Raw genomic sequence first — 26,576 nt, forward strand, 5'->3', positions numbered from 1 at the left:
TTGGGCTGTTTGTTATGGTGGTGTGTGTGTGTACACACGCACGCATGCACGTGTGTGGAGAGAGAGAGAGAGAGAGAGAGAGAGAGAGAGAGAGAGAGAGAGTGCAACAAGGATGTGTGCATGTATGCGTGTGAAGGTATACATGAGAAAGAGGAGGACGGGGGGAAGAGAGAGAGAGAGAGAGAGAGAGAGAGAGAGAGAGAGTGCAACAAGGATGTGTGCATGTATGCGTGTGAAGGTATACATGAGAAAGAGGAGGATGGGGGGAAGGGATCTCATACGCCTGAGTGTCCATGTGTGAATGCATGGGGGGGAAGACACTCAAGAGAGAGAGCCACATGGCTGTGTGATGGAGAGAGAGTGTGTGGTTATATATAGAGAGAGAGAGAATCTCACCTTGAGACCCAGCTAACCCGGCGTCTTGCTAACCACCTGTGGTCGACCGGTCATGGTAGACCTGGAGGCCAAAAAGCAGGGCATAGTGAATTTACCACCTTGTTGTTGGTTCTTAATCTTGTTGATTGAGCAGAAGCTTCATTCGGGTCCCCATAAAAGGTCATAGCTTGAGCAGAAGCTTCATCTTGGACTTGGGCCTTTGTTGGATTTGGGTGTGTGCTTCCATGGCTGCTCTACGTAGCTGGCGTTTGCCATCTCTGCTGCGCCTCCTCCCTTGCCCTCCTTACGCTCATAGATCGAGTTCAGCAGGGGCAGGAGCAAACGCAGTGGCAGGTGGAGGAGCCATTAGTCCACTTCCTCGCGTTCGCTGCCCCTCTTTGGAAGAATTCAAACACGAGTATTATGACGTGAGTTGATTCGTACTTTGCTTTTGTGGTTTGAATAGCTGAACAAATGTGGGTTCGTCGGATGCTCATTTGAGACTCCTGGTCTAAGGGACGTGTAGGTTTCCAACGTCAATCAAAGAGTTTTGTGACTAGATACTTTATAAAATCTTTATGCCCATCCTATGCAAACGGGATCACAGACGGTTTAGTGCCAGACTCGCATCTGGGTCTCACAGAAACAAGGAGGACAGCATGATTTGCCATGGACCTGACGTATTGCTTCTTGGAAGTGCAGGTTCAGAAGCCAGTTGTAATAGAGGGAGCGATGGAAAATTGGAATGCAAGAAGTTGGACAATCGACACTCTTGCAGAAAGATTTGGTGATACTACAGTCCATGTAGAGCTTTCTCGTTGGAATGATAAAGAGAGGCGGTGGGGAGATTTTCGTGATCTTTACATGAATAAGGCTCCTGTAGCTGGGGAAGAGGTTTTCTTGCCTCAACATGCCAGTATGTTTTCTGTTAAAAAACATCATGTTATTGGATTGCAATACTATTTTAAATGGTCATCGAACGTTTTGATGTTTTTCCATCACCTTTCTTGAACACAGTTTCATTGTTCCCGTGTAGTGCTGCTGGAAGATTTTATCCAAATATTTTTTAAGAAACAGGTGGACGCAACGTCCCCTCTTAAAGGCTACTTGGCACAACAGCAAGTACCTTTTATCACTGAAGGGATTTTGTAAGAGTGAGATTCCTTTCTTTATTCTTAAATTTATTTTATTTTATTCTTATTTTCCCACCTAAATAGCATTTTGCATTGCCACAGAAATGTAGATATGCATTGTTGAAAACTCTCCGATAGTTGTAAGTACTGTAAAACTCTGCAGGGATCCAGAATTTGCGAAGCTAGGCAGAGGGATATATCAAAGGAATGTGTGGCTTGGCCCTGAAGGAACGGTCACTCCTTTGCATCGAGATCCTTATCACAATGTTTTGGCTCAGGTATGATAAATTATCAAGTTTTCCAAGTCCAGATACCTTTCTCTTGGTTTTGAATTGTTCTTGAAACTCATTTGAACATTTCAGGAAGGTTCTTGAAACTCACTTGAAGACTTCAGGAAGATTCTGGCATCATACACAGCGTGCAGGGTATGCTTACATGTGTCAAGAGATGCTGGAGATCAATGGCTAGTTGGTCTAACCCCGTTGTGGTCATGTGATACTAATTCTAGTTGTATAGTGGTTTATACGTATGTACTTCAGTGCTTCCGCGTGAGTCAGCAATAATTCTTGACGTTAAAGAAAGACACCATACAACCATCCAATAATATTTAGTAAAGTGGAAAGATGGTTGAGAAGAGAATGCTAAGCAGACTTAGAAAGCCATTTCCCAAAGGATGTCAACTCTGATCACGGGAGAGGAAATGCTATATCCTTGGCTTCAGGAGATAGGGAAGTTAAGACAGTGGTCATAGATTAGAGTGGCCTAACGCCTAACAGAGCCTAGTTAGGACAGTTAGTTCTAGCGCTAGGTCCTAAGTGGACTAGTACACATTTAGCAAGTGACCACTGGCTTAGGTTGTGCATCCAGGATGTTCTAGTTCTGAACTATCGTGGTTGGGTGGTAACTGCTTTGTAGAGATATGAATTCCTATCCTGGTTTAGGTGATCTATCACAATCTCCTTCTCCATCTTTTCTCTTCTGCTGCAGCCTATGCTGCCCAGGTGGCAGCCTATATACTACCCATGTGGCAGTTTTTCTTGCCTCTATGTAATGTCCATGTGTCAGTCTACATGCTATCCACATGGCAGACCTTGTATTGGACCAGATCTATGAAGATTGTCCAATGCAGCAACATGTCTCATGTCCAGATCATGGCCCCCCTTGCTATGCAGGATCTTGTCTCCGTGCCCACATGGTGCTTTCTATTCCAACACCACCTCTTAGTGTAATTAGAATGATATGCAACCATATCCTTTAAACCCATACAGTGAGATCAAAGCTATAGATTCCCACTTACAGACAGCGGTCCGAAAAATCTGGAACCGCTCCCGGTTGTCTACAGAAACAAGTCTGAATTCTGGGTACAAAGCTACTAGCCATCCTCTCTCGATCATATTATTCCCGTCTCCAACACAAAGTCTTCAACCATGTAACCATGATTTCTGTCTAGCATATGCCTCTGAACCTCCTTATGAACTCTTCCTTGGTAGCACACGTGCCAGCGTCGTCTTTGTAGAGTCTTTGAACACAAACAAACTCAATTAACCAAATAGAAGGCTCCGAACGCCTTTGCTTTTAGTTGCAGAAAAGTCGATGAACTACTTCATGGTGCAAAAGATATTCCAAGACAACCATGGTAGAAATCCATATTATGCGTTAACATCTTCCTTGCGGATAATCCTCAAACGGTTGGGAATATCCAAGGGCTTTGTATTCCCCTCTGGTTCTCTAGCTGCAACTCCATCTCCAAATCCAAATAAAAGAAAGCCATAAAATCTCGGAAACACTTGGCCAATGATCACTTGTACCAATACTTGAGCATGTTAAGCTCCATGGATTTCTCATTTATGAGTAGTGTCTTCCAAGTTCCTGAATCAAATTCAAGAAAACAATCTAGTATTCTCCTTGCATTGCCATACAAGGATTAGATCTTCAAATAAATATAAGGCAAACTTATCAGATACTTAGCCTTGGACGTTTGTAAAAACTATTACATGGAGCCATTTTTTTGTCCAAATTCTAGAAAACAATTCACTATTCTCCTTGCATTGCCATACAAGGGTTAGATCTTCAAATTAACATAAGGCAAACTTATCAGATACTTAGCCTTGGACGTTTGTAAAAACTATTACGTGGAGCCATTTTTTTTTCTTCTTTCCTTGAGAGACTCTTCAAGTCTTCTCAAATGGAGTGATTTGCAGATAAATTCCATACTGATACTTTTTCAAGTAATATGAACCTCTCCGAAACTTCTCTGTCCAAAGAGTATATTGCTGATGGATAAACTTAAAGCTGTGTCATTCTGGCCACATTAATCCATGAGAGACCATCAGAAAGATTTCTATTCATTCTATAAATAGGTCCCAATAAAAGAAAACTGTAGGATGATAAAATCCTGACCTGGCAAATGATGACCATGTTCTTGAGTAAATCATGCTCCATAATAAGAAACAATCCACTGAATATCATAACAGAAATCCTCGAGTGGATCTGTCCTTAGATCTCAAGGGTACTTGTTTCCCTTTTATAAGAACTCTTCAAGCTATGCTTGAATCATCTAAATTGATTGCTTTGGAATTATCTGAGAGACCAAACTTTGCACTTAATGAAACCGGAGGTCATATAAGGTCCAAATGTGTATTTCTCAATATCCACAAAAGATATCCATTCTCCTTTGCAATGGCGAAATTGTAAGTCCATATTCTTGGCTGAATAGAAGAAATTGGTTTCCTAACAAAAACAATATAATTGGAATCCTCCATAGCTAAAATAATATAACTAGGAATAAATAGCTATGTGAAAATTGATTTTGAAACTCGACGAACACACCCTTTCATCAAGGTGGCCTTCCCTTGAACTATACTCCGTTTCTGAAACAATCAGAAAGACAACACACTACTCTTCCTTAGCAGATCCACGCTTACTCTGCAAATACCTCTTGCAATTCATAACAAACATCCGATCTTGTCGATCACATGAATTAATCCCATAGCTCCTTATATCTTTGGCTTAAGAACTTGAATATCTTTGCTATGTCCAATGCTTCGGTTTTGTCCCATCAAGGAATTCTTCCAAAATCCATGAAAGTATACTTTTGATAAATAATCAAACAAGTGTATTTTACTCTTGTATACCTGAAATAAACAAGGAAAACAATACACAAATATTTAGGGCATAGAGGCGAAAAACTAACTATTAAATCAAATACACTTAGCCTTTCCTAAGAATCTTATTTGTATGATTGGACTTATTCTAGTCTTACAAAGGTATATTTTTCTATCACCTTAGTGGACATGCAAATTCTTTGAATTTTCGTCCAAGCGGTGATCAGTTGTTCAACTACATCGTTTTATCTTACGCGGGTGCAGAAGCCCCAACAGCTAATCTTATTCTCATTTATTCTTATTATTATTTTAATTCTTTTCTTTTTGTTTATTTATTTATTTTTTTAAATTTTATTTTTTTAAAATTTTTAATTTTTAATTCTGTCTCTCTCTGTCTCTCTTCCCCTTAATTTTATTTTATTTTTAATTTTATTTCTTTAAAAAGTATGCTTTTGTGTTTTGTTTTAGTTGCTCTCCTTGGTTTATTTCACTGTATGACCGCTTTATTATTTATTTATTTTTAAATTTATTGGTAACTTTCCTTTTCTCTTTCTCTTTCTTTGGTGCTTCTAGGTTGATTAAGCTCTTACAGTGGCCTTGGGGCCCTGGCTAACCCTAACTGTAATCGCCAGTTTGGGGGTATATTGGCATTAGCGATACATGCTATGATGAATTCGCCTTTTGGAAACCAACAGGGCGATCTCCTGGGATGTCATCTGGCTCCTGTGACATTCCCTTGTAGTAGTAAGGGAGGAGTTACCTTGGGACGAGTAACAACTATACAAGCAAGCCCCCCCCTAAATACTAGTCTCGCTCCTGCTAGAGTTAGGGGATATAGCAAGGGAGAATCTGCCTTGGGATGGGCAGGGAGAGTGCAAGCAAGTTCCCCAATGTTGGATCGTTTGACCTCACCGAACAATATTGGAAATTCTAGTGATGGTCTTGTCTCTTTGGTAGGTGATTTAGTTGGGTCTAGCACGGTAAATCAAAACAAAAAAGTTAGAAGAAACATATATAGAGAAAGGTATAACTTTTTAGCTAGGTCAAACATGAATAATCTTCATGATTTTGGGGAAGGTAACATTAATTGGTCTAACTTTAAGGCTTTATTAGTTAGCACTCATTATACTAATAATAACATAAGAATTCTTAATAAACTAAGACGTCTTAGAAACAAGCATCTCAAGACTTCTATTTCTATTAGTCCTATTCATGCCACGCAAGTAATTTATGTTGTCTATAACATACATAGTAGTAATATGCTTTATGTAGGACAAACCTATAGGACAGCTTTTATTCGTTTTCAAGAACATGTTAGGGAAGCTAGAAAAGTTCATAGGAAGAATTCCTTAATTGAGAATTCAAAACCCTTATATGCAGCAATGGCAAAGTCTGGTTTTGAATCTTTTCGTTGCTTTCCCATTGAGCATATAGAGGGCCATTTTAATAATGCCAAGGACTTTTACAAGGCTGCTCGTCCTCGTGAATTGTTTTGGATGAGAACTTTACACACTTTCTTCCCAAGAGGTTTTAATTTGGAAGGAAAATCAACTCTTCGTAAAAATAAAAGAACCTCTAAAAAGAACCCTTTGATGTGGAGAACTCATATCAAGCCCTTTAACATTCATAATTACCAACATAGTCATACACCTAACATCGTATGGAAACCTAAAGTTATGTTACGAGGTTGTCCTAGCTCTCCTGCAATCTCACATGTAGTTCGTGAGTTGCCTCTCTCACTTCCTCCTCCTTTAGTTTCTTTAACTTCCTCAGTTCCAAGAGTTTTTGCTTCTCGAGACTATAAAAGAAGACTACTCTACCTAGATAGATTAATGTCACTGGGTCTTTTTTCAATAAAAGTTTTTGAAAAATATGATGTCAAAGTTCTTTTTAAACTTCAATACACCTTGGAAAACTTCTCTTTTGAGGATTTGAATCTAAATAAGCTCCATTATATACAACTTAAAACTTCGTTGGATCGCTTCTTAAAAGTAAAAGCTTCATTTCAAAGCAAAGAAGTCTATCTAAATAAGGAACTCTTGATTTGTATTTTTACTTCTCCCTCACTTGACAAGATAGGCTTAAACTCCATTTTGAAGTCTCCTGAAGTAATGGATTCTCTCCCTCATTTTGTGAGAAGAATTTGGAAGCATCCAGTAGTAGCTTGGAAGTATGTAAAAACTTTAGGACAAAAGGCTTTCAACTATGGAGAGATAGGTAAAAGGCTTTCAGAGCATTCAAAATCTTCTATCCTTAAAGAACCTTGTTGTTCTAAAAGTAAGAGATTCCAAAGCTTTATTGATGCTGATTTAGGACATGTAGTCACAACTGATACCTCAATTTTGCTTTCTAAGAGACCTTTTCATGAAAGGCACAAAATTTCGATTGTACTCTTTTAAAGAGTCTTGCCTTTTAAAAGCTATCGATAAGGGAATCTCAAAGTTTGTTTTGCAATTAGAAGAATGTTTAGGAGTTAAAAAAGATCTTATCAGAATGGAAAGGGAAGATTTTGAAGAAAGTTGCTTTGAAACTAGAAGAAGTCCCTTCGGTTATTTGCTCAAAGAAAAGTAATCATCTTTCTAAAGAAGATGAAACTCTTCTTCGAAAATTCCATAGGAATTTTGTCATTTCTTATGTGGACAAATGTTTCAATAACTTTGTTTTTATTTGCAAAAACTTTTACTTAGAATGTCTTTTGAGAGAAGTGAACTGGTCTGCCAAAACTTACGCCCTTGCCTTAGTTTCTCAAAAGGATTTGATCTCAAAACATCAGAGTTTTTGCAAGTCTTCTGGGTTTGTTTGCAATTCAAGCATACCTTTTCTTTGTGCTGCTTGGAAGTTTCACAAAACTCCCAAAAAGCCAAGATTTATTGCAGCTGCTTGTGAGACTACTTTGACGAATGTCTCTAAATGGCTAAGCTACTGCTTCAAAGCCATGTTGCCTAGTGTCCATGAACTTTGGAGGGACTTATTAAAAGAGGCAGATGTCCCCTCGAACTCAAGCTGGATTTTAAATGACTCTGTAGGAGTGATTCCTGTTGTAAAATTTTTTAATTCCTCTCGAAGCATTCAGGAAAAAGAGTCTCCTATTCTCCTTCAAACCTATGATTTTACGACGCTTTACACAAAGATTGAGTTGGAAGAACTGAAGTTTAGAATTAAAAAGCTAGTGGCTGAAGTTTTCAAGCTGAGATTTGACAAAGATAGATGCAAAGTGCTAAAAGTTGAGAAAACAGCCTTATGCTTTGACTTTTTGTGGCTAAAAAATAAAGATCATGACATAGGTTCTAAAAAGAAAAGATACACAAAGGTAGTAAGTGTAGAAGATGTTTGCTCTTGGATAGATTTTCTTTTAGATAATCTTTACATCACAATAGGTGATTCTTTGTTTCAACAAGTTATAGAAATCCCCATGGGCACTAATTGTGCCGTCTTTTTAGCAAACTTTTATCTTTTCACTTATGAATTTGAGTTTATGCAACGTCTTATTTCTATCAATACCTGCCCTATCATTTTACATAAGCTTAGTCAAGTTAGGCGTTTTATAGATGATTTATTTGTACCAGATGTTCCTAACTTTCAAGACTTTATGTACAAAGACGCTAGAGCTTTTGGAGAAGGAATCTATCCTCGTGACTCTTGTGAACTGAACTGCACTTCAAGAGGGGATTCTTGTGTTTTCTTAGATCTTAGACTTTCTCAATCTACCATAGGATTAGAGGTTGATATATACGATAAACGTGAACAACCTGAATATAGTGGTTCACACATTATAAAAATGCCTCACATTGACTCAAACATTTCTGATTTGGCAAAATATGGAGTCATTTCTTCCCAATTCCATAGATTTTCCCGCCTTTGTACAACTAAGGAGTCTTTTATCACTCAATGTAGTAATTTGATCACTTTACTATTACACAAGAGGTATAATCCAAGGAAAATAATGAAAAAAGTTCGCACATTCTTAGATATGAAGTCTTTTATCTATGGTGTTTCGGCCTTAGGTTTGTTTAGAATGATTGAACATAAGCTGAAAACAAAAAGCGGGGAGCTGAATAGCCCGTTTTTCTTTTAGTTTCAAAACAGAGTTTGTTTGAGTATACTTGTGCTTTCTAAGTTAGAAATGTATTTTTGCCTCTTTGCAGAAACGAGACATAAGTGTAAAGTGCCATTTAACTTTTTATGTTTTAAATAAGAGAGAGAGAGAGAGAGAGAGAGAGAGAGAGAGAGAGAGAGAGTTTCTAGTTTTTTGGAAGTTTTTGTTTCTTGACTTGCTTGTTTATTTTTGCTTAAGTCACCTACTTCGTTTCTTCTTTATTTCTTGTTTTCATTCTCTTTTGTTTATTTGACGTATTTTAGTAAGCATTGGGTTTGCCCAAGAGACTCCGCGGGTCTTTAGAAACCCAGTATAGCTGCTTATGCTTGGGCACTGATGACGACATAAGTGTTGCTTTGCTTGCTAAGTATGTCTTCCTTTTGCTTTTCATAAAAGTTTTTGTTTACCTCTTTTTTCTTCTCTTTCATTTTCTCTTTTATTTTCTTTGTAGATTTTTGATCTTTAGAACAACAAAAATTCTAAATTTGTATGATTGGACTTATTCTAGTCTCACAAAGGTATATTTCCTAAGAATCCCTTTTAAATAAGGAATTTCCACATGTATCTGATCCTTTGAATTTTTTCTAGATCTTTGTGATCCTTGGGTTTCTGGTTTTTCAAAGTCGACTTAGATAATGCTCTCTAGTGTCAGGTCTTGAAGTGGTGAAATAACCATAAACACAAACGATCCCAAATATGGGTTTCATCCGCTTGTTTGCCCCTTCTCAATTGCTGCAAGCCCTAGGAACAATAGCAGCTTGCAAGTCGACTTTGAATAGGGAATTGATCTTCTGATTTGCGCTCTCTTTCTTGACTAATCGCAAAGATTTGATGACACTACTTGGGCTACTTCAAATCAAGTGCAAACAGCTCCCAATTTCCAGATTGTGAGTATGTAGCTCAAATCACAATTTTAGTAGGACTGTTTCGAAACTTATTTTGATCCAAAAAGCATGGATTTTGCCAAAATTCTGGGCCTTCCTGCAAATTAAATTGCTTGGACTCTGTTCATTGATTTGGCTGAAGCAAGCTGAACTGATTCACAATCAATTTTCAGCTTTCTTGGTTGGATCTTTTGCATTGAAAACTAGGTGACCTAAGTGCCAATAACTAAAGCTACATGGCACATACCAGGGCTCAAAGGGCATCAATACGACCGGGAGAAGATGGCCTACAAACCCCCCTTCATGGTATGGGCTGAAGTATTCTGGAAACGTCTCAGAATACCTGGTATTTTTTGGTCATGGTGGCACATGTTCATCCAAAAGGATATAGCCACCTATGAATGTACAAGGTATGCGAGATCATGTAACAAAGGGAATCAAGTGTAAAGCCTGTCGAAAGACTTCGAACTTGGGACGAGGAAGTGCCTTTGTAAACATATCTGCTATGTTGTCCTCTGTGGGAAGGTAGGACAACTCTATGTCTCATGCTGACAACCGCTCTTGAACATAATGATAGTGAACCTCAATGTGCTTGGTACGCGCATGAAACACTGGATTACAGGCAATGGCCAAAGCACTCTGGCTGTCAGTGTAGACCATAGTGGAGGATGTTTGGCGAATACCAAGATCTGTAAGTAACTGTCGAAGCCAGACACACTCTACTGTAGCGGTGAAGGCTGCCCTGTACTCAGCCTCACAGTTGGATGTGGCAACTCTTGGTTGCTTCTTGTTGAGCCAAGAGATACATGAAATGCCAAGCAAAAAACAGTTGCTGGTATGTGACACTCTGGTGTCGGAACAACCAGCCCAGTCACTATCAGTGTAAGCATGCATGGTAAGTGAACCCTGATCACCATAGAAGAGGGCTAAATCCTGAGTGCCTTTGAGATATCTGAAGACTCTCTTCACTGCCTGCCAATGCTGTGAACTGGGCATGTGCATGAACTTGCTGAGCTGGGATATTGCATCTTGTAAGTCAGGTCTGGTGTGGCATGAGTAAATGAGACATCCAACAGCTTGCTGGTAAAGAGTGATATCACGTGGTGGGCTCCCATCATGAGCTGAAAATTTGAAGCCAGGGTCCACTAGAGTAGAGATTGGCTTGCAATCCTCAAACTGAAAACGATCAAGGAGCTGTCCAATATACTTGGACTGTGACATCATAATACCCCCCTCAACATGAGCAAACTGAATGCCCAAATAATAGTACCGCTGTCCCATGTCTAACATTTCAAAAGCTTGTTGCAAATCAGCCTTGAAAGCTGCAATATGCTGAGTATTAGGGCCCGTGATCAGCATGTCATCCACATATAAAATCAGCACTAAAAAATCAGATCCACCCCCACAAACATAAAGAGTGGGCTCTGTGGGACTATTCTGAAAACCAAGGGACAGTAAGTGTGCATGAATTTTAGCATACCATGCCCTGGGTGCCTGCTTCAAACCATAAAGGGATTTTCTCAGCTGGCATACCTTGTTTTTAGAGCCAACAACCTCAAAGCGAGGAGTATGTGTCACATAAACTTCTTTCTGCAGATCCCCATGAAGAAAGGCAGTCTTGATGTCAAGCTGGTGCACTTGCCAATGGTGATGGGCTGCAATGGCAATGACACATCTAATAGTAGTAATCCTGGAAGTGGGAGCAAAGGTCTCCTCAAAGTCAATGCCTTGTTGTTGGGCATACCCTTTTGCAATAAGACGGGCTTTGTGTCGATCTATGTGGCCATCAGATTTCCTTTTTAATTTGTAGACCCACCGGGTACCAATGGCATGCTTGCTAGGAGGTAGATCTACTAATTCCCATGTGTCATTTTTGGCAATAGATTGTAGCTCAGCTCTCATTGCATCCATCCACTCTTTGCTGTCAAAAGCATCTTTATGGCACAAAGGTTCTTCATTGCAAGTTGTAGCAAGGAGTGCAAACTCAAGAAAGTGACCATGCATCTGTCTATTCCCTGATCTTGTCCAGGCAGCAAGAGGTTGATCTTGTTTGCTGTCCCTCAATGTGTCAAAAAGCCATCTGGGAACTTGCCTTTGCTGTCTATTGACAGCTCTTTCTTCAATCACTGCATCATGACTATTGGGATCATTTTGTGCTGGAAGAGGAACCTGCAAATCAGCATGGGTGCTGGCTGATCGTTGCTTGTTGGAGGGCCTGCAAGAGGCTCATGTTGCTGGTCAAAGTCTCCCTCTGAGGGAAGAAGAGGTAACCAAGAGTAAAAAGCATCAAACATGTCAAGTTCTGGCTTAGCTTTGCAGTCCACAAGAGGAGAAGCTGAATGTTTAGCAAAGATTACATCTCTATTGACAATAATCTTCCCAGTAATTAGTTGGTACAACCGATACCCTCAGCTCTCCTGGTTGTAACCAATAAATATGCATTTGATTGCCTTATCATCAAGCTTATGTCTCACCTGAGATGGTACATGGATATATGCAAGAGAGCCAAAAACTCTCACGTGTGAAAGTGAAGGCTTCGTGCCTTTCCATGCTTCATAAGGTGTATCAGTCCTCAATGCCCTTGTAGGTGATCTCTTTAGCACATAGTTGGCACGCATCACTGCATCAAGCCAAAATTTATTGGGCAAGGATTTGGCCTTAAGCATATGCATCTGGCCATCTCCATAGTGGACCTGTTCTTTCTTTCAGGAACAAGATTATGCTGAGGAGTGTAAGGAGTAGTGCATGAGTGAACATGCCCCATGAAGCCAAAAAAGCATCAAACTCCTTTGACATATACTCTCCCCCCCTATCTGTGTTGAGGGTGACAAGCTTGCATCCTGGTTCACTCTCAACCATATTGAGCCACCTCTGAAAGCATGAGAACACTTTAGATTTGGCTTCTAAAGCATATACCTAGCAATATCTTGTGAAGTCATTAATTAGAGTCATGAAATATTTGTACTCTCCAATGACATTTGTCCTCATTGGGCCACATACATCACTTTGCACTAGCTGCAATTTCCTTTGTGAGAATTTTGGACAATCCTTTTGAAAAGGAAACCGATGCATCTTACCCAAAAGACAACCCTCACACACATGTTTGGAAACTGTGTGAGTTTGAGGTACATCATTTGCCATGCCCTGTGAATGTACCTTGGCAAGAGCTCTATAATTGAGATGACCCATTCTCTCATGCCAAAGATGAGTTTCAGCAAGTTGTGAATCTGAAATAGCAAATGCTTCAGTAGAAAATGCAGTTGAGTGATGATCAAGGTGATAAAGCCCCTTTTGCAAAGCGCCAGTGAGAACTATGGCATTGTCATCACGAAGATCATATACTAAGCATTTGTATCCATCAAATATCACTTTGAAACTTGAAGTGGCAATTGCTAAAATTGAAATCAAGTTGACTACAATTCCAGGCACAAAAAGAACATTTGTGAAAGTGACAGGATGGCTTGAAATGGATGTGAGCTGCACATCTCCAATTCCTTTTACAGCATAGGAAGCATTATTAGCACATGTCATAGTCCCCCCTCGAGGTGCATTAGCTAAGGAATGAAACAACTGTCTGCAAGAGGTGACGTGCTTGGAAGCACCACTATCAAAATACCAAGACTGAGCATCATTAGTAGTAAAGAATCCATCAACTTTGGAGGGATCAAAGGAGCAATGGACAGCCCATGTCCAATCATCCTAGAGAGCATGTGCATGTGAGGCATTTACTATCAATCCTGCTTTTTTTTCTCTGAAGCAATGCGCTTCCTGTATTCTGAAATTTCATGCCTTGGCTTGCGACAATAGTTGCATCTTTTCTTCTTTGACTTATCTGTTGTATTTGGAGATACATTGGAGGAATTGCCACTGTTAGGCACATATTTAGGCTTGCCCATAGGCTTGGAAGCCTTGCCTTTTCCTGTCTGCTGTGAAGCAAATGCGTGATCAAGAATAGTAGCTTGCCTATTAGCACGACTTTGCTCTTCCTGCAAAAGCAAAGTGACTAACTGATCAAAGGAGTAGCGGTTTGGATTACCCATGGCCACTAGTCGAAGGGTTGTAGCAAACCCTTGATATGTATCTAGCAGCCCATTCAATGTGGTACTGACAAGCTGAGAATTTGGCACCACCTCATCAATATTGGCAAGTTGTTCCATGAGGTCCTTGACCTTGGTCAAGTATGCATCCATAGAGTCACCTTCATTCATGCTAACTCCTTGCAATTGCCTTCTTAAATATGTAACACGTGCCTCATTGCGAATCTGATGAAGAGAAGCCAATTTGTCCGAAGCATCCTTTGCTGTCCTGCATGACCAGATGTGTGGAATAATGATTCTCTTGCATGATAAAGAAATACAGGAATGTGCATTTGCATCTCTTGCATCCCATCTTGTTTGTTCTTGAGTTGAAGGAGCAGCAACAGGGGTGCTAGAGGATAAAGCATCATGAGTTGTCCCTCCTGTAGAGGGACCAGCATTAGGGGCAGCCACTACAGCATTGGCTGGCCTCAGATCAATCCTAGAAACTATGTTTCAAAAATTTCTTGCAACAAGAATATGTTTCATGAGATAAGATCACATCGGATAGTTGGTGCCATCCAACTTATCATCATCACGAAGAATGCCAAATAAATCATGATTGTTGCGAGCCATTGCAAATAGGACAAGTCAAAATGCATTGACCAAGTGATCCAAAAGTAGCCTCAAGGCTTGCACCTGCAAAAAAAGTCCAAATCTGGAAAAGCCCCAAATTAAGCTGTAATTTGCAAATGTTATCAAATGGCCTGCAATTTCTTGCCAATTTCACTACAAATCTGAAAGTATCGTGCAATCTGCCTGCAATAGACCCAAAAGTTGCAATTTGTAGAGCAAAACTGAGCCAAAAATAGGGCAGATTCAAGAAAAGCTCCAAAATTTTCTGCAAATCTGTAATCTACCTACAAAATCGTAGCCCAATTGCACAAGCCCCAAATGTCACAAAAAATTGCAGATCTACTTCAATGTCTGCTCCCAAAACCGAAGCCAAACAATGGCTGAATGCACATCTGACGGTACGGAATGTACGGACAATACGGCCAGTACGGAATGTATGGACGATTGTACGGACGTCGAAATCTATACGAACGGAATGTATGGACGGTGCAGACGTGCAATATGGAAATCCGTACAATAGCGTGTTCGTACAGTACGCGAAAATTTGTATGATTGTACGGATGCGTAGTACGGAAATCCGTACGACTGTACATACGAATTGACAGTAGGTTGCGTCGGAGCTGTGCGGACGTTCGGGAGCTGAAGCTTGACGATGGAGAAGAAATGCGGGAGCTGGTGCTAGAAGCAGGAAGCTGGGAGTAGGGAGCAAGTCTGGGAAGGAAGTGCTCTGATACCACTGTAGGCTCACGGAAGCGAAAGGATGCAAAGAGTGGAGCAAGGAGTGGAAGCTGTCACATCAACTAGAATGAAAATGAAAGTACAAAGTACTATAAAAGAGAACCCTAGGACCTAGTGTCCTAGTGGTACCACTAGTACTAGGTGTCATGACTCATAAGACACTAAGAGTACTAGTTGACCTAAGTGCCAATAACTAAAGCTACATGGCACATACTAGGGTCCAAAGGGCATCAATACGACCGAGAAGATGGCCTGTAGGGCTGGCCCCCCCCCAAGGTCTTTATTGCAATAGAATAAACTTTATACAACTGGCTCATAAAAGAGCATGAGGCTGAGTACAATACCCATTGTGTTCTTGAGGGCACAAGGCCTCTCTCTAGGCTACCTAAAATGAGATTCAGATAAACTAAAAGGCGGTGAATAAATATTAAACAGCATGTACTAGTATTTCAGCCACTTAGAAAATAATTGCAGCAACACAAAGAGACTAGTTTCCAGCTTAGAAACCAGACACCTGATTGGCCCCTAACCTTGGTGCCCCTTCTGGTATTTCTTTATTTCTTTATTCAGAAGGCAAAATTACATCAAGGCTAAATGCCCTCGCACCTTGTCCAAACACAGCCCACTGCAGGCACAAACACCCTGCTACTCAGCCAATTCCTGGCTCAAAAGGCATCCAAATCCACAGCATAATCCATGGAAAACAGTTCCGAAAATCCCATCAACACCTACAAGGTAGAATCATCCTCTTTGTGGCTATCCAAGCATCAAATCCCGCAAATACATAAGTTTTGCACATAGCGCGGAGTTGTCACTAGCAGCCCGTCTCAGCTAAACAGCTCTCACAGGCTGTCACTAGTGCCAAACCTCTACAACCTTCCTAGGGATACTATAGCTAACAGAGAAAAGAAGGCGGCACTCAATGCAAATTGTATGATTGAGAATTTTGGAAGCAACTCTCTGCAGTTTGGAGCTGGCAGGCAACACTAGACCCAACAATTGGTCCTTTCTCCAATCTAGTGCTCTCTACCCTCTGATTTTTTTTTAAAAAAAAGCACCCCCTTTAGTATACTAATATGTGGCTCCAAACATGGTGACAATTGCAGATTTGCACTTTAGGAAGGAAAGATTCCAGAGGTCATTAGACGAGGCAATTTGTAGGTTGTAGCATAGAGTATTAATATGCTGCTCCAGAGGGTGTACCTCTCACAGATTTGGGAGTGCATATCAACATTGTGGTCGTGCTTACTCTTGGAGCCATTTGCTAGGGCTTCAGCAAAGAGGTGATTTTTGGCCATACTGGTAAAAAAGATAGCATATTGTTACACTTGCTTTCATGCTTGTGGAGATAGCAAATGCTTGAAAAATAATGTTTTTTTTTTGGTAAATCATGGATTGTTTTTTGTTGTCGGTGGATTTCAGTCTTGGAATCATGGTCAAGAAGAGGGTTTTGAAACTTGGCCAAAGGATAAGCCTCCTCTTGCCACCCTCGCAAGGTCACAACGGAGGAAAAGAGAGTGCCCCTCGAGTGAGGGATCTCTGCATGATGATGTAGGGAACGAGGTTTTGCACTCAAGAACTACATTATATGAACAAAAGAAATCATAACACTAGCATAGAGTGCCATTGCTATAGTATGTACTGTACAAATAGCATTGCAGAACGAGCAGTGTATAACCAACATTGCAAATGAGCAATGAATAACCAACATTGTAGAATGAGCAACGCATAACGAATAGTGCATATATGATTCTGTAGAGCTCAAGATAGAGACCATACACCAATGCATAACAACAGTGACTAGCACATTGATCATAGAAGTCCCATGGTAGGTATACTGTTAGCAAGCGGTACCTCGAGTGAGACATGAGGTGTCACCAAGCAACTTCTAGATAACTAAGCCTATCTGTACCGAGGAAGTGGATGTTACATGCACCCCTGCACTTGGGTGCAAAGTGACACACTGGCTACATCGACAAGTGCGTAATAGTTCCCTAATAGGAGATTTTGTCGTATGTTGTGACCCCTTAGTGAGGCCTTGTCCAGGGATAGTCAGGCACAAGCTACGTAAGTCAATCTCTTAGCCCTTAGGTCAAGTCAGAATATCAGTCCTTGTTCACTAGTACCCACTGGAGAACCTGTTGGAATGGTCACCTCCCCATCTGTAAGCCCCCATATCAGTCCTTGCTCACTAGTACCCACTGGAGAACCTGTTGGAATGGTCACCTCCCCATCTATAAGCCCCCATATGAGGAGAGCATTGGGGCAGAAGATGCCCAGAGAAGAGAGAGGGAGGGGGCTGCAACATGGGCAGCACCTCACAACCAATAGAGGAGGATCCCTGAAGGAACAGTACGGGACAGCAGCATCTCTAAGTACGGTGATGACGCGTGGTTGTATGGGACTGTGCAGATCCTTGGAGGCACGATGACATCAGCAGGGTGCGCCGACCTGTACAACTGCAGTACGGCTGCATGGCGGGGGTCTGTGGGCAGGTATGAAGCCTGCAAGAGGGTCTCCAGCAGCAACAAAAGGGCAGCCTAGCAGCAGCCCAAAAGGGCTTGGCTAGGGCCCTTATATAGGGTCTGAAGAAAAGCCCCAACCAGGTCGGTCTTACAGACGCGGGGGGGGGAGGCAGACTGTCGGCCCAAACAGACCAGCCAGTCGGCCCATTTAGGGCTGGCTGGTCGGTTGGTTCAAGGGGGCCTTAAGCCCTATAAAAGGAGAGGCCCTGGGCCTCATTTCACATCCAACATTCAGCCAGAGCAAGAGTAGACAGGAGCAGCTAGAAGTCACTCCCTTGGGCCTCACACTGGGGGTGAAGGAGAATGGAAGGTGTGCTGCAGACTGAGTTCCCTAGAGGCTGGACCTTGGCTGTCTTCTAGGGCAGCAAGGTGTTGTGATTATCATATCACTCGGAGCAGCCCTCAGGACAGCAAACAGGAGCAGCAAAGGGGGAGCCTTAGGCCTACATTCAGGAGGACAAGGTGACCTAGGACAAGCTGCAGACTGAGCTAGAGTGGCAGCCCACCTAGGCTGGCTTCCGGACAGCAAGGTGGAAGGGATCTAGACAGAGAGTCTACATATGCTTGAGGTGGAGCACGTGGGCTCAGAGATCTAGAAGCGACAGGCTTGTAGTAGTAGGACCTTTTGGTATTGTATCTTGTCCTACTTTGTGGACAGACGGAAATATAAAGAGTTGCTTCTATATTTGTCTCAGAGCATTGTCTATTTACTGGCTTGTACATCTATGCACATAAGTTAAGAAGTTTGTGATTCCACACCCCACACATCACACCGTGTGAGCTCCTGGGCATTACTATCAGTCTTCCGTTGTGCGTACCCTTTGTTGGGTCATTTCTAACAGAACCGTAGGGTAGTGTTTCAGTCTTAGGTTTAGAGATAGGTTTAGGTCCATCCTAGGATAGGAACCCTTTTGGGGCCCCTTAGGGCAAGAACAAGTGAAGAGAAAGGCAGGGGAAGGGCTGCCTTTATAGGCTCCCGTGCACCCCTCCCTAGGCTGCCATTTATGGGGCCTAGTGCTGCCTTTATGGGACCTAGGGCTGCCATTAATGGCTGCCTTTATGGGGCCAAGGGACCAGCCAACCAGCCCCAAAAGCCCTATAAATAGGGTGCCTCCAGGCCCTCTTTTCTCATTCAGTTCTCCCAGCACTTCAGCCTCCTACAGCTCCTCCTCAGCCCCCTCTGAACAGCTTGACACTCACCCCCAGTGGCCCTCTGACCAGCCTCAGCCTTTGGCATCAGTTCAGCCCTTTGGGAAGGTGTTCACGCAGCGCATCAGACGGGGAGTCGGGACAGCGAAACCAGCAAGGTTTGGGGTCTGTTTCAGCAGCTCTTTTCAGTTATCTTTTACAGTTTTACACAGCTCATTTTCAGCTCCTTAGTTCAGTAATCTCTCAGCTCTCTTATAGGATCTATCACTCCTAGCTTTCACTCTCTCACTCACGCAGTAACCCTGCATTTCGATGGACAGCACAAGCCTCTTCCTTGCCTTGCAGAAGCGTCCTACATCGTCAATGTGGACAACACCAAGGTCTCGGTATTGGTCGGCGTTGCCTCTCAGGTCTTTGGGTTTGCTATACGTGTGCATAGTGAGCTCTTCAGAAGTGCGTTTCCATGCTCTATCGAAGAGTGTTCTTTGTATTTCTCAATTCTCCAAGTATAAAGAAATTCTCCCTTGGTTGGGGGAGGGGGTCCTCAGTGGATACAGGGACCCAATTGGTTGTCGACTCTACTCTCTCTCTATCCTCATCTCCTCTCTCTCTCTCTATGGTAAACAACGCTAATTCCTGCTAAAGGTTTAAAGAAGGTCTTGCTGTGAATTACACGATCAGATTACCGTTGCATGTTACATTGGTATCAGAGCTTCGGTCTGTATCCAGCTTGATTACCGCCGCGAGTGTATGGTTGTGTTGAGATCCGAAAAGGACACACAATCAAGCGCCATGGAAGGGCCAGGAAAAGATTTCAACCTTAAAGACCTTGAGGAGGAGAAAGACTACCAACAAGATACGCTTCCGCCAAGTGCTCAAGAAGTGATGGCGAACCTTCTAGAGCAGAATCGGGTTCTCCTGCAGCAACTCGAAGAACATTCATCCCAGCTAGAAGAAAGCAGAATACAACTGGACCAGACAAAATGACGTCTGGAGGAAAAAGAAGCAGAAAAGCCGCTAGAAGAAAGAGGAACCACAAATTTTGAAAAATTGCTCTTGTTGATGCGTGAGGAACGCAAAAATGAGGAGGCACTGGGACGCACAAAGCTCGCCCAAGCAGAGAGGCAACAAATGCTAGACCGAGAGGCGATGCTTCTCCAACACAAACAAATGTTAGCCACTATGCAGGCAAGTTTAAACGCAGCAGGCATCACCGCTACAGCTTTGTCATCGACAAAGGTAACACCACTCATTCGGTCCACTCCAAATTTTGTTAAGTATGATGGTAAGTGTGACAATTTAGCAATTTATTCATCAGTTTGTAGCTCATTTTGCGTTAGCGCGGATTCAAGATGAGCAAGATAAAGTCCACCTTGCAGCCCCTCATCTTACGGTTGAGGCGGTGACTTGGTGGCAACATTGGGCTAGTAAGCATAAGGCGAATTCTTCTGGAGGCTCCCTGGCTGGAGGTGGTTTTGTTTCAGGGGCGCCACTTTCTTGGTGCTTTTGCTCTTGTGGGACTTGCTTTTTTGGCACTTGCCCCTTAATATTTGGGCATTTTTGCACTTTTCTAGGTCCTACACATTCAATAAACAATATACATACTCTAACCCATTAGAGGTTAGACAAATGCACTCTTCTAGGTCCTACACATTGAATAAACAATATCCAACAGTCTAACCCATTAGAGGTTAGACAAATGCATGCATTCTGATTCTTGGGCTATTCCTAGTCCCTTGTGGGTGTCCCCATACTTTTCTTAACCAATGCAAAGCAAAGAAAAATAAAACTTTTTGCTAGTTAATCAAAGTCGATCATACAAAGATTTCTCTTTATTTCTTGGGATAAATATGATTTTGTAACGGACACATTGAAGGTAGGTGGGGAAGGAAGCAACCTTTTGATGAAGGAGTTAGGGCTAAACTCGAACTTCAGCTTGAGGGAAGCTTCGGACAACAAGAACACGTGGGCAAGAGAGCCTATGAGGTTGAAACAACTGGTAGCAAGAACAAGTTCCAACTGATTAAGGCTCTCAGCATGATGGTGATTCCTCGAAGAGAATGGAACTTTGATGTGAACACTAGGGTACTGAGGATATAAACACGATGTTGTCACCGCACTATTGTGGCTGTCCAGAATGTAGACTCTTGGCACTTGGGGGCCTGGCAAAGATGAAACTATAGGCAACTTGCAAGTGATTTGCCAGTGGCCTTCGCAGCTAGGCTGACCAAGTAAAGTTGCTTCCACCCACATGGGAAATATTCTGGCTTCGAACTGTTTGCAACTTATCAGATTGGTCAATATCAGATCTCAAGGTTAGATCTTACTGCTGTTTGAGGCATAGCTACCAGGGAACAGGAACATTCTTAGAACGTCAGATGCTGGAATGGGAACGTCTCGAGAAGGGGGAACGGGAACATGAAAGAAACAAACTTTTAACATCTTTGAACTTTCCCTTTCAGCTCTAGAACTTTGAAAAACACACATTTGGAATGTTTCATAATCTATGCTTCCCATATGTGGATAACTAAATGCTTCCCTGATATGAGAAGCAGATTTCCAATATTCCTAATATATGAGAGAAATTTTCTGAGCCAAACCTCTCTCTCTCTCTCTCTCTCTCTCTCTCTCTCTCTACATACATACATACATACATACATACATACATATATATATATACACTAAATTTGTATGATTGGACTAATTCTAGTCTTACGAAGGTGTGTGTGTGTGTGTGTGTATATATATGTATACTAAATTTGTATGATTGGACTTATTCTAGTCTTACAAAGGTGTGTGTGTATATATATATATATATAGAGAGAGAGAGAGAGAGATAGAGAGAGAGAGAGAGACACACACACACATACACACACACACACACATACACACACATATATAACGGCGTTCCGGCTGTTCCGAAAGGGGGAATGGCATTCCCTGGTAACTATGGTTTGAGGTTCAGATGTTGAAGCTAATATTGATGTATTCGTTTGCCCTGGTTATGCTACAGTCATATATAGTTGAACCTGACTTGAGGTTGTTGAAGATTGTGCTTTGAATTCTTCCTCCTAGACTTGAATTCCAAAGAGTGAGTGAGAGAGAGAGAGAGAGAGAATTATGCAACTGAAATCTTTATGTTGCTCAGGCCAACCACATGTAGTTTAGGAAGCTTCCAACTAATTAATGATATAAATTATTAGATGGTCTTTATTTTTAATTTTTAACATGTCAATGTGCACGCTTTTTTTAAAATTTTGGTGGTTCGAGAGAGAGGATGTTGCTTAGGCCAATTGTATGTGTTTATAATTCATGATTCACATCTTTATTTTTAGTTTTGACATGCAACCATGGGTGCAGGTTTGGGGTAAAAAATATATACGTCTATATGCTCCAAGTGAGAGCGCAAAACTTTATCCCTTCAATACAAATCTTTATCTTCGTAATACCTCACAGGTATCTCTTGATGCCTGTGATGATAACCCTATTAGTCATTATATCCTTCTTTATGAAGCTTATGGGTGATTTTGCTGCTTGCAAAGTTTTCAGAGTTCTCAGGTAGTCTAGCCTGCTTTCTTTCCAAGTTTACAAGTTTGAGTTCAGCATGGTATTTTTCTCTCGTTTCCTCTTTCTTCTCAGGTCAATATTGGTGCATCAGATGTATTTGAAAGGTGGCCTGAACTGCAAACCGCTTCATTTTTTGAATGCATCTTAAATGCGGGAGAGATGATCTATGTACCCATCAAATGGTATTTATTGTATAAACACTCCCAAGGTGGTTATTTAGCCTTTCATGTCGCATTGTATATGAAACACTTATAACTGACTGGCTTTGTTTTTTTGCATGCAATGAAGGTGGCATTACGTGAGAGCAAATGAACCAAGTTTTTCTGTTAGTTTTTGGTCCGTATGAGTACACTTCAGCAGATCATGAAGATCACTGTTGTTGCAGATGTTAAGTGCCCTTTTTATGGGGCAATAGTGAACTTTCTTGGTTCCTCATTTTCAATAAATTCAATCCATATGTATTATACTAGGTACTACTGAACAGTTTGAGGCTAATTATCTCAAATATCTTCATTGGTGCTTTCGGAATAATAGAGCAATGGCTTCTCTGCGAGTTTTGGTCTGTTTGAAAACCACTCCAGCAAATGGTGATGATCACTGTTTTTGCAAATGTTGAACGCCTCATTTATCGGCGAGTATCTAACTTTCCTGGTTGCTTAGTTTCAAGAATTTGAATGCAGAGCTCAGCATTTATTTTGCCAAGCCCTTGATAGCCATGCCATGGATCATCATATTGCTACTATCGTGTAAGCTGTCTGCTGCCATGCTTTGCTACCCATCGGCATTTTTCCCAGCGTACTCGCGAATTTCACCCAACCATACCATTAATCTCGTTGTTGGCTTGATCCACCGATATGTTAACAATAGTAGGGAGAATGAAAGAAAGGGAGCTGTGTAATATGACTCTTATCTGATGGTCATTTGCTAGCATTGTCAACTTTGTTATCACTACCCTTTGTGTCTTCAAAATTTGGATTTGGTTTGGAATTGGAGGGATTATCCTTTATCAACCTTCATCACTACCCTCAGCTTTTGTAGAACTTGGCTTGGGCTTGGAATCAAAGGGGATTATCCTTCACCAGCCACAATATGTCTGAGTATGCTAGCAAGTTCATAGTGGTGCAGTCATCACTATTTTTGCCATGCAGGGAATTGAAATTCTTGGAGCCACAATTTTTGTTAGGTTACTATTGCTTTCAAGAGTCCTTTACCTTGCCCTCCTTGTGATGAGGCATTTATTGAATCTCCACCTTGGGTTTCTCAACAGGGCCCTTGGACTACGTTTTTTGGACAGGGATCCCCTTGATGTGTGGAATTTGAAGTTAGGGTCATGAAAAAGATGGAATTTTGTTTGATAGGTTGAGGGCAAGCCACAGAGACCAAGCTAATGAATCCCAAGGAGAAACCATATCAACACCTAGGGGGCAAATAGAAAGCCAACTTTGTCCACTCCAAATCATCGTAGGCAAACATTCAGAAGGCAAAAGAACAACCTATCATTTTGATGAGTGCTCAACCGAAAATTGAAGCTCAAAGTTGGTAATTCTCAATTTAAATATTGTCAAAGATGCCTTCCAATTGAACTTGCTAAAGAGTTTGATGGGAAAATACACAAGAAAGGCCATGTTAGGTAGAGGGGAAGCAAGGTGTCCTTAGAGTTTTTATGAACAAAATTTGGTTCTTTTATCTTGAAGTGATTTTTGGAAGGCAGAGGATTGTGATGATTTTGTTCCTAATGTTTCAGGTGATTCGATAGTTTATATGCAAGGAACTATTAGCCCTTGAGCGATGAGGATCCAAGAGGCTTACAGATTGTGCATTCATCTGCATGACATGGGCATCTATCTCCATGGAGCAATGCTTCAACATGACTCTCAAGTCATTCAAGCTTGCCATGTTAGGTTCAAGTCATAATGTGTTTTTACAATGCTCAAAGCTCATTTGGTCAATCGAAAGGTCAGGTTTTTGAGCCATAAACTTCAAATACAACTCTATCTACTCACCCAACATGCGAGAAATAAAATTTTGGGAATGCAAAGAACATGTAACATGCACCATTATCTTATTCTTCCTTTTTTGTACTACTATGAGGAAAACAAACCCAATACATGCAAAAGCAAAATCTAAAAAAGCTAATTAAACTAATCAAGATATTAGGAAAAAAACTAGAAAATAAAACAATTTTGATCACTGGGCTAGTTTAGGACGGGCACATAATTGATGTTTGACATAAACCAGGTCGATGATATCTCGTTCTTTCCAACCACCGGGTTAGTTTAGGACAATCACATTAACTCCAAGCCAGTCCATGCACGACTTGAATATTAAATAACTAAAGTTATCTAACTATTGCGAAACACAATCATTAATTAGATAATAATAAAGCTCGGTTTAGGAATCAATTGAATTATATATTTATGTTTCAACCACTGGGCTAGTTTAGGACAATCACTTCAACTCCAAGCCAGCTCGTATATGACTGAAACTAGCCTAAAAATTAAACAACTAAAGTAATTTAAATACTAGCAAACACAGTCACTAAGTAGATAATAACAAAGCTAAGTTTAGGACAATGACATTAACTAATTGAATTACATATTGTTGTTCCAACCACCCCCAACTGGTTTTGGACAATCAGAGTCTAAGCCAATCCATGTGTATGACCAGAAACAAGGTTATTTAGTTTGTTTCTGATGGCGAGAACTCTAACAAGGTAGCAGGGAGGATTTTGGAAGAGAAGTATCCTCACCTTACCTTCACTCCTTGCATGGCATATGGGCTGAATAATCTCTTGAAGGATATTGATAAGTTGGATTGAGTGGATCCTACCATTGATATGGGTAATCATGTTGTATCTTTCATCACTCGCCATCACCACATTTTGGCTATTTTTCGTAAGATATCCCTACAAAAGAATCTCTTGAAGTATTCCGACACACGCTTTGCTTATAATTTCATCATGTTGAAGCGGCAAATAAAATAGTAAGCCTTTATTTTGTCAATGTTTTTCAGGTTTGGAACCACTTCCTGATAGTTCAACTAGCTAGATAATGTTATTACGTCTCACATCGACTATTTTCATTAGTCCTTGCCATAAGCATTGAAACTTTTTGGGAAATAGGTCATCCCTCGAATATCAAAGAAAAGATCCAAGTCATTTTTCTTGAAATCTAAGTCCATTTCCTTCTTACGTGGTGTTTCTTCTGTTGCATGACCTATCTCCTCTGGATTACCTTTCTAGGGCATTGGAACTTTTTGAGAAATAGGTCATGCCTCGAATAGGTAAAGTGAATCCAAACCTACATCGCTAGTGGTTTCAGGCCATGATAGTTTGATCAAAGATAATGTTTAAGATATTCTACTATTGAGAGGAGCACGGATGTTGCGCTTTCTTATCAGCTTCAAATTGGCCTTGTTCCTTCTCTACCCATTCTCGGAGTGCTTGAAATTGATCCCTCCCCAATTCAGCATCAGGGTACAGAGCATTTTTTACTAGTGAATCTGAATTGGAGGTTGAAGTACTCAGTGCTTCTTTGCTTGGTGAAGGAATTGGCAATTGTGCTTTCTTTTGGAGTAGAATTTTTGCTTGGATAGGAGTTGATTTCTTGGCAGCCTCTTTTGGTTGTCATGTGATGACATTTACCTGTGGTGAGAGAGTGATTTGGGGCCCTACAATTTAACCCCAATGGCGGTTGTGCACAACACTTAGTGAAAAATGGGGTTTGTGGTGAGTTTGAGCATCCAAAGCATATCCTATGGGTAGGATACTTTGCACATGACTTAACATATGATGGATTGATGTGTGCACATAGTATTGTGCCCATCGGGTCGAATAACACACCTCAGATACTATTTTTTGACGGTTGTGCATAACACTTCGTGGAAAACGGGGTTTGTGGTGTCTTTGACCATCCAAAGCATATCCGATGGCCACTATACTTTTCATGTGCCTCAACATATGTGATATTGATGCCCACAAAAAGTATCTGGCCCATAGGGTGTGTCCGCGTTTTAATAACACACCTCAGATACTTTTGCCAAATGTGAATAAAAATTGATGAACAACGGAGTTTGTGGCAACTTTGACCATCCAAATCATATCCGATGGGCACTATACTTTTTACACACCTCAACATATATAGGATTGATTCCCTTGCAAAGTAGCATGCCCATTGGGTATGTTGCATTTGAATAACACATCAGATACTATTTTTTGACGGTTCTGCATAACGCTTAGTGAAAAATAGGATTTGTGGTGGCGACTTTGACCATCCAAAGAATATACCATGGGAAATTATTTTTGCATGCATCTCAAAATAGGTTGGTCTCATACACATGCATAGTATTGTATCC

At 41.1% G+C, this 26,576-nt stretch overlaps 1 protein-coding gene across 1 annotated transcript; it reads left to right on the forward strand.

Annotated features, from left to right (window-relative positions):
* The first annotated feature begins 458 nt into the window (after nucleotides 1-458).
* On the forward strand, nucleotides 459-22,866 carry LOC147899081 (uncharacterized). Its single transcript, XM_087378612.1, has 7 exons — nucleotides 459-803; nucleotides 1,078-1,291; nucleotides 1,412-1,523; nucleotides 1,672-1,786; nucleotides 22,017-22,112; nucleotides 22,296-22,405; nucleotides 22,512-22,866. The coding sequence occupies exons 1-7, from the start codon at nucleotides 621-623 to the stop codon at nucleotides 22,567-22,569; spliced, it is 888 nt and encodes a 295-aa protein (XP_087234738.1). The 5' UTR covers nucleotides 459-620; the 3' UTR covers nucleotides 22,570-22,866.
* Nucleotides 22,867-26,576: the final 3,710 nt, after the last annotated feature.

Source organism: Dipteris shenzhenensis, chromosome 8, assembly GCF_047967505.1.
Source record: "Dipteris shenzhenensis isolate YYH24624 ecotype China chromosome 8, Dip_SZ_1.0, whole genome shotgun sequence".
Taxonomy (NCBI): Eukaryota; Viridiplantae; Streptophyta; class Polypodiopsida; order Gleicheniales; family Dipteridaceae; genus Dipteris; species Dipteris shenzhenensis.